Source organism: Notamacropus eugenii, chromosome 1 (assembly GCF_028372415.1).
Source record: "Notamacropus eugenii isolate mMacEug1 chromosome 1, mMacEug1.pri_v2, whole genome shotgun sequence".
In the NCBI taxonomy this organism is placed as follows: domain Eukaryota; kingdom Metazoa; phylum Chordata; class Mammalia; order Diprotodontia; family Macropodidae; genus Notamacropus; species Notamacropus eugenii.
In genome coordinates this window covers 54,151,546-54,160,445 of record NC_092872.1, presented here as the reverse complement: position 1 = coordinate 54,160,445, position 8,900 = coordinate 54,151,546, and the positions used below count along the sequence as shown (strand labels likewise).

General features: G+C 46.4%; 1 protein-coding gene across 4 annotated transcripts in view; it reads left to right on the top strand.

Moving 5' to 3' along the window:
* CAPN15 (calpain 15) overlaps positions 1-8,900 on the top strand; it is a 90,991-nt gene that overhangs the window by 62,377 nt on the left and 19,714 nt on the right. For all 4 annotated transcript variants that reach the window (XM_072601674.1, XM_072601665.1, XM_072601656.1 and 1 more), the window contains one exon: positions 64-1,549. In XM_072601674.1, the coding sequence (XP_072457775.1) occupies positions 86-1,549 (1,464 nt within the window). In that variant the 5' untranslated portion in view covers positions 64-85. The remainder of the gene's footprint in view (positions 1-63; positions 1,550-8,900) is intronic.

Genomic DNA, 8,900 nt, shown 5'->3' with positions numbered 1-8,900 from the left:
AGTTGTTCACATTCACACCAGGCACTTATGCACTGGAAATGACACCTGTCCCTTCTTTTGCAGCCACACTCATTCGCCTGGTTCTATGGCCGCAGTCCGGGAATGGTCCTGTACCCGGTGCACTTTCTTGAACCCTGCCGGCCAACGCCAGTGTTCCATCTGTGAGGCCCCCCGACAGAAGCCTGACCTTAACCATATCCTGAGGCTTAGCGTGGAAGAGCAGAAATGGCCCTGTGCCCGCTGTACCTTCAGAAATTTTCTGGGTAAAGAGAACTGTGAAGTATGCGGCTTTACTCCAGATCCATTGCCAGGGACGTCCCCACTACCTGTCATCAATGGGGTACTCCCCAAACCCCCCACAATCTTAGTGGAGCCGAAGGGGAGCTGCAAAGAGGAAGCAGTGCTAAAGGTGGAGACCAGGGAGTCAGGAGGAAAAAGCCCTGAAGAAGTAGAGCCACAGAACGGGTGGGCGTGCCAACGATGCACCCTCCACAACACTCCTGTCGCCAACTCCTGCTCTGCCTGCGGAGGTCCACGAAAACTCTCACTGCCCAAGATCCCCCCAGAGGCCCTGGTGGTCCCTGAGGTCATCACTCCTGCTGGCTTCCATGTTGCCCCTTCCACTCCACAACCCAGCCTGCCCACGGATCTCCCTGAGGCTGACTCCACCTCAGCTAACCAAGATCCAGCTGCTACAGAGCAAGAGCTCCCCAAAATGCCCTCATTCAGTCCCTTTTCCCCTACCCTGCAAAACAACCCAGTCCCTAGAAGCCGCCGGGAAGTACCTCCCCAGCTACAGCCACCGGTGCCTGAGGCTTCCCAGCCCACAGCTACCCCTGGCCCCAAGGGATCTCCCCAGGGTCAGGTCCGAGCACCCACCACCACCCGTTTCCAAGAAATCCTATCTACCAAGAGGCTGAGTGTCCTAGAGGAGGAGGCAGAAGCCAGCTCACCTCTATGGAGGTGCAGCTCCTGCTCCCAGCATAATCCATCAGGCACCTCTAGGTGTGAGAACTGTGGTGCCCTTCAGAGCAGTGATGTCATTGACCTGACTGGTGACACCGTCCGGTTCACCCCTGCTAGCCCCTCCAGCCCTGACTTCACCACCTGGTCATGTGCCAGATGCACCCTTAAGAACCCCACCATGGCTCAGAAGTGCAAAGTGTGTGGCTCCTCCAAGCTGCACGGATTCCAGGAGCATGGCAGCGGGGCCTGCGCAGGGGAGCCAGCTACTCGCTGCCCAGACTGCAGTGCTGACAAGCTTGGGGACTGCTGCTGTAGCCGGGCCCCCTCCGCTCGTAAGGCTGCCCGTCTCTTTGCCTCACAGCCCCCTCCACTCCCTGAATGGGCCTGCCCAGCCTGTACCCTACTCAACGAGGTGAAGGCCAAGCACTGTGCAGCCTGCCACACTCCGCAGGGCTGCTTGGCCCAGCGCAAGGGAGCCAAGCCCCTGACGCGCAGGGAGAGCATGCACGTGGAAAAGCGGAGACAGACCGACGAAGGCGAGGCCAAGGCTCTGTGGGAAAACATCGTTACCTTCTGCCAGGAGGCAAGTATGGGGGGAGAGAGGGAAGCCAGTGGGCTGTGGGCTAGGCAGGGGAGGGTGCTTTAGACCCCTCGCTCCATGAGAATCCCTCAGCTGTCCCTTCTCCCTTAGATACAGACCATAGTTCAGTCTGACCTTCTCGAGACCCTTTCCCCCCCAGTCTTTCAGCTTCGCATCAGACATTACCCTGCTTGTTTCCTCTTTGGACTTAAGCTTTTCCATCCTTTGTCCTTCCTGCTTCCTCTTTCTTCCTCTGATCTTCTCTTTTTCTCACTTCTTCCACCCTTTATCCTTCCCTCACTTCTTCCATCCTTACTACTTCTGTCTCTTCCTCACCTTCCTTATTCTTCTCTCTTTGTCTTCCTGGGTTCTAGCACTTGATGCTACAGGATGGGACTTTGCCCTGTCATTTCACCACATTCTAGCTTCAGAAGGTGCCCATCTTTTCTTCCTTTGGCTCAGAGAAATGCCTGAGGTACTGGGCTAGGTCCGGTGCCACTTTCCAAAAAGCAGAGCAATTCTACATGTCAAGGAGGGTGAAGGAGAAACCCTCATGTTATTCATAATAGATAGAGGCAGCATGTTGACTTTTTTTCTGTACTGAATGTCTAGTGTTGATTTCCATGTATGAAAAGTAAGCTTTGAGTTTCTCTGGGGCTTTTCCCTTCAGGTGCCCACAACGCACATCAGGCATGTAATATCTTCCCTCACCCCTGGGGATGGTGGGGGAAAGCTGATTTAGTCCCTTAATCTCCCCAATCTCCAGTCACATGGAATCAGAAAGAGAATCGTGAGATCAAAGGAAATTTAGGATGGGGTGGCCTCCAGATCATTTCAGCCAGCCAACCCTCAGCCAATCTTTTGGGGTAGAGGTCTTTACATTTCCCTAAAAGTCAGCCCTTGTAACAGTTGCCAAGCCCCACCAATCCTTCATTTTCAAGTCATGCAGCTGCAGCAGAGTTATTTGAGTGCACAGTCTGCCTTGGGTTCAGCTCTCCCCCTCCTGATCACCGCTGCCACCTCCTCTTACAGGGATGAACCTAAGAGAGCAGTAGCATCTGTCAGTAATGCACATGCTCAGAATCGCTCCCCACACCCTTACTCACATTTCCATGGAAACCAAACCAAAGGGGAGTAGAAAGGAGATGCAGAGTATGTTTGTCATGAAGTCCTGTGAATGATTTTTCATGAATCTGACTGCTTAATTTCCACTGGCCTTAAACCAGCTATCCCCTTAGGCCCTTAGCATGTCAGCCAAAACTCAGTGTGTAATGGCTGGTCCACTCTCTTGGTGAAGTCCACTGTAAGTCCCCAAGGCCTCTCCCTGGAGAAGAAGTGACCTGACTGCCAGAGTCACTGGGAAGTTGGGTTTGACAGGAACCTCTGGTGACGAGACCTGCCCTGCTCCTGATTGGTTTCTTTCAGTGTTTGGCAGGTGCAGTTTTGCTTATCTGCAACCTAAACGTCATTCCCTTACAAACTGATCATTGCAGCAATTACATCAGGTAGGGCTTGTTTGAGAAGGAGCTGTAAGATTGAACACCAACAGCTGTTGGAGTCAGAGTGAGCCCCTAAGCCTGGTTATTTTTTCCTCACCATCCTCAGACATCAAAAGGCTTTTTTGTTGTGTTTTATATTTGTTTTTTTCTGATGATACTTAATGATTTACTTGCAGATTAGTGATATTGCCACCCTGTTGGTAAGTCAAAATCATTGCCAAGAAAAAGAGCTTTGAGGAATCAGGGTGCAGTGTCAGGAAAAGCCCGAAGGGGAGGGCATGGGCACCTGGTATGACCAAAGGGCTTTGGCCAAGGTAGAAACCACTTAGGAAGCCTGGCAGGAAAGCAATTGAAATCCTCTCAGTCTGCCTGTGACTTTGTTTATTGTGCTAAGAAGGGAGTCTGGGGAGATAACTTGACATATGAGACCTGTGGGCGTGGGCAGCTTCACTCTCCTGACTCAAGACCAAGCTAACTTGGCTCTTGGGCATCTTGGGCATTCGTGGCTCAGCTTTGACAAAAGGTAGGTGTGTTTTTGTTTTGTTTTAAAGCTGTATTGGAGAAGAGAGAAATATCAAAGAAAGAGACTGTGGTTCAACGACGTGAGACTGTGATAACAGAAAAAAAGACCGACTTGTTCAGCTCTTAATTTCCTTATGTATTCTATGCCAAAGACAGTGCTCTTCAGGCTGGAAAGGTTAAAACAAAGATGGCTAATAGGAAATTGATGTCAAAATAAGTATAGATTAAGGCCCAAAGGAGCTACATCCCAGGGGATAAAAAAACTGGAGGATGTGGTTAATAACTCTATCTTGAATAGATCATGAGAGGGAAGTACTACAGGACTGAAGGAAGGCAAATGATAGCCCAGTTTAAAAAAAAAAAAAAAGAGGAAGAAATCTAGCTGCAAACCATAGGTTATTGGGGCTGACTTCAGTTCCTGAACAAATTCTAGTATATTTTATTAAGGGGATGATTAGTGAACTTATGGAAAAGTAGATGGTGATGCGTAAGTCACTGTAACTTCAACAACAGACCACATGCCAAACATCTCCTTTAGCTTTTCTTTTTTAAGCAAGGTTACTGTGTTGTACTTTAGCCAAGAATTTGACAAGGTCTCTGGGAAAAAGCTGGAGGGATATGGGTTAGATGATAGTACCATTAGGGTAGATTTAGAATTGACTGAATAACTGGACCCAAAGAGTAATCATAATGGTGCAGTGTCATTTTGAAAGGGGGTCTCTAGTGAGGTGCCCTGGATTCATGGTTGGCCCCTGCTGTTGAAAATGCTTATCACTGATTTGAGTGAAGGGATGTTTGGCATGCTTATAACATTTGTAGAATAATACAAAGCTAGGATGGAAAGCTATCACCTCTTGGATGGTGGAGTCAGAATCCAAGAGATCTTTATGGACTAGAACATTGGAACAAAAGCAGTATGAGGGTGGGCCAGGTGTTGGTCTTGGAGGACTCAGGAGGACCAGGCTTCAGATCTTGCCTCAGACACAGAGCAGCGTGACCTGGGCAAGTCCCTGACCTTGAGCAGGTCAGCCTCAGTTACCTCTTCTATAAAATGGAAATAATAATAATAGCTCTTCTCACAGGGGTTGTTGTGAAGGTCAAATGAAATATATAACATGCTTAAAGCACTGTGTAAAGGTCAGCTATTTTAAATTAATAGCAGTAAATATAAAGTCTTACACTTAGGTTCAAAAAATGCAATTTCACAAGTACAAGATGGGAAAACTTGGCTAGAAAATAGCCCATCTAGAAAAATCTGGGTTAGTTAACTGTAAGTTTGATATAAGTCAGCAGTGTAATAAAACATCCAGAAAAAGGGAGTACAATTTTAGGGTGCGTTGAGAAGGAGTAATCACTAGGGAGGTGATAGTTCTGCTATATACCTCTCTGGTCAGACTATATCTGGTGTGTTGTGCCAAGTTCTATGTATCCCATTTGAGAAAAGGATATTGACACCCTGGAGAATGTTCAGAAGAGAAAGAACATGCTGGTAAGTGGCCTTGAGATCTTGCCATATGAGAATCCATTGGAGCAGTTGAGAATGATTTACCTGGAAAAGAGAAGACTTAGCTAGGTATGGGATGGCTATCTTCAGGTGTCAGAAGGAAGGGCTGTGATGTAGAAAAGGTATTAAATGTGTTCTGGTTGGCCCCGGAAGGCAGAATTAGGAGCATTAGTTGGGAGTTACTAAGAGGCAAATTTAGGCTTGATGTGAGGTAAACTTTCCCAACAATTAAACCTGCTGTAAAATGGAACAGGCTGCTTCGGGAGGTTGTGGGTTCCCCCTCATTAGAGGTGTTCAAACAAAGATCAGATGGCCACTTCCCATGTACGTTGTACAGAGGATTCATGTTCAGACACAGTTTGAACTAGATTGCCTGCTGAGTCCCTTCCAACTTTGAAATTGTGTTTCTTTGGAATACCACATCTGAGATTCTATCTCAGAAGAAAGTGGATGGTAGGCTTTGCTTGAGAATGTGGGGAAGCTGGAACTCATCAAGCTACCGAATATTAATGACCCAAGTGGGGCAAGGTCACCTGGACTCTGAGGTTCTTCACTCAGCCATGATGCCAGGCATGAAGTGCTGGGCACATAAAGGGCCTATCTATGGAATGATTTCTCTTACTCTCCAGAGAACTTATTGAAAGAGGAACCTACCATTATCGGTCTGACTTTTGCAAGGCACCTTTTCCTCTGCTCCCAGGCAGCTGCCCCTGTGGCATGTGTCCTTGCTTTGGGAATTGGAAGGGCAGTAATAAAGCCCTTCAGTTATTCTGCTGTGTAGTAGAGAGGAGATATTTACCTCAAGCAGTGGAACAAGGAGTATTGGGAATGGTTTGTAATGGCTAGTTGGTGGTGAGCAGGTGCCCAAGGATTTCTACACTTCTTCTGTCTCACCTTTTGCTGTTTGCTCAGTCTTATTGGAATCATGTTGGATTATTGGAATAATTCTGGGCATGACATTGCACTTCCAGAATACGGCAGGGTGTTAGCCCAGGGTGCAGTAGCCCTTTAAACTTTGAGAGCCTCAAGTGAGGCTAAATAAGATCCATGGGGATCAGTGTGATGAGGATGTCCTAAGCAGCGAAAAAGAGAATGAGCAGAAGGAGACAGAGAAGCAGGAGACACAAAGATTCTGAGAGAAAAGAGGGGAGGAGGAGAAACAAGGAAAGGGGAGGGAGGAATGAGAGAAGCAGCATGTGGTAGGAGATATAAGTGCTAATCACCTCAGAGGCCCCAAGTGGATTACTTATTCAATCCGGTAAACATTTATTAGATGCCTGTTGTATTCAAGTTGTGTTAAACACTGAACATAAAAAGACAAAAATGAAACAGTCTCTCTTCTCCTGTCAAGGAACTTATTTTCTGCAGGAGATGATATACGTATGAGTAAATACAGATTACTTTCACAAGAGGAGATTGTGCAAAGCTTGAAGAGGGATTAGGTTCTTAAGAACTTGTACTCTGCTCTGAGATGGTGTGACTGCATTTGGCCTATGGATATCTTTGCCCCAGATGAGGAAACTAAGGACCAGAGAAAGGAAGTGACTCACCCAAGGTCATTCAGAAAGCCAGAGGCAGAAGAGTTAGCTATAACTTTACTATGCACCCATGGCTAAAGGACTGCTCTCCAGAATCCTGTAGCTTCTGAAGATCAAATGGGGAAAAAATCTCAGTATCATGTGCCCATGATAGCAGTCCTTGTTGGGGGTAAGGAATGAAGGGATTCCTGTTTGTGATCTTGTGCTACATGAATGTCAATAAAATGTCCCAGATAATAAAAAATATATATATTAAGCTTTATCTGAGTGGTGGCACCCAATCTGTGCTTTGAGGAAGCTAGAAATTTTTTAAGAGGCAAGAGGAGAGGAAGGAGTACATTCCAGATATGAGGAACCACTTCTTCAAAAGGAATGGAGGGAAGAAGCAAACTGCTCTGTAAATTAGGGAGTACCTAGTAGGCCTGTTTGACTGGAATGGAGAGTAGATTAATAATGATAATATTGATGACATCAATGATGAGAGCTGACATTTACTTTTTGGGGCTTCTGTTTCCTAGTATCTAAATTGTAGGGGTTTGAACTAGATGATATCTGAAGTCTTGTCTGTCTCTTAAGACACATGAAAAACCCGAAAGAGTTTCTGGGTGATTAATAATTAATTTATTAATTAGGCTAGCTGGTAATCAATAAATTGATGGTCAGTGGTTTCAGTAACCAAAGACAAAGCCATAGGGGTCACTGAATGCTTTGGAAAAGGAAGTGCCTCTGACAGGTGAAAATCAATCCTGATTGGTGAGCAGTTAATGAGGGGGTGAACCAAAGTCTTCAGCTCTTCCTGCTAAGAACATAGCTAGACCCAGAGACTCAGCTGCCTCCAGCAGTCTGGACAAAGGAATCCATTCTACCCAGACCACTCTGGTTTTTTCCTTTATAAACTGGGTTACCTCTGATGATGGAGAGGTACAGTGACCTGAGTTTATTTCCTAAGGGCAAGAATTCACCTGGTCTGGATTCAGTTTATACTCTAAACAGATGTAAAGTCTCCTAGTTGGGTGGGGTCCCACACAAAATCACAGAGTATGTACCCAGGGGATTTGGACAGTCTTCTCTATCTGCAATGTCCTTCAGACTGACTGGCCTACAGGGGCTAGTCCCTGAATGAGGAAAAGCCTTAATCCTAATTTAATAATTGTTTATTAATATAATAGAAAATAATTTCTCTCACTCTAAATCCCATTAACAATCTTAAAATTTGGGGGCCATATAGATTCATCCAGTTTTTGAAATACTGTTATGAGAACTTGGAAAATCTTCATCAGATTTATGAAGAATATTTGAGTTCCATTTAAATTGAGGAGATTGATAGTTTGTATTCTTGCTCACCGTTTAATTCATCAAGCTCTAGGGCTCTGTGTTCCAGTGGTCAGTGTTCTCATAAATTTTTCTCCTTGTGCCTCACCTTTTTTCCATTTGCAAAATGCAGCTGATAACACACAGGAGGATTGTGAAAAATTATCAATAATCAGAGGGCTAAAGTCCTTTGCAGTTACTGAGCGCTCTAGATGTGCTGAAAAATAACAACTTCCTTGTGTTCAAGAGGCTGTTAGAGCCTGCACGAAAGATTCCCTAGTAAGGTGGGGAAGAACGCCCTGCCAGTATCTGGCCCACACACGACACACACAGGCTAATCCAAGAAGGTGGCTCCCTTGAGACTTCTGGGAAACTGAATTCTCCAGCCTTGTTCACCCCCAGAATCCTAACAGGAAGCTTCACATTCATCCTCACACCCCCATGAGCCCAGGGGTGACTCATGTTTCAAGACCTATTTTACATGTAAGTAACCTGAAACCTGCTGAGGGAAGGTGACTGACTCTGGAAGAGATGGTGACAGGGGTATCCCATCTCTGAACCCTCAGGTCAGTCGCTAGTGTCCCTTGTGGGACTGTGGCCTAACTGTAAGAGGTTCCTGATCAACTAATCACAAGCCAGGAAGATGGGTTACATTCTTACCTCTCCAGGACAGCTAATTGTGTGGTTTGTCTCCACCACCACCGCACCATTATTCTCTCTTCCAGGACTTCTTCATTCAGCCCCGCCCTCCACTATACAAATTCTCTGTCTCCCCACCTATGAACCTGTGGTTTGCCCCTCAGGACAGTGGCAGTCTGACCACAACAGCAGCTGTTCAGGTGCCATTAAGAAAATCCCTCCCCCCACTGCCTACCTGTCCCCCACCTCCCAGATGGCCTTGCTCATGACTCCTCTGAGAGCAGTGGACTTTAGCTCCACCTTCTCACTTTTTATTTGGGGTGGAAAAATGAATTGTAGAG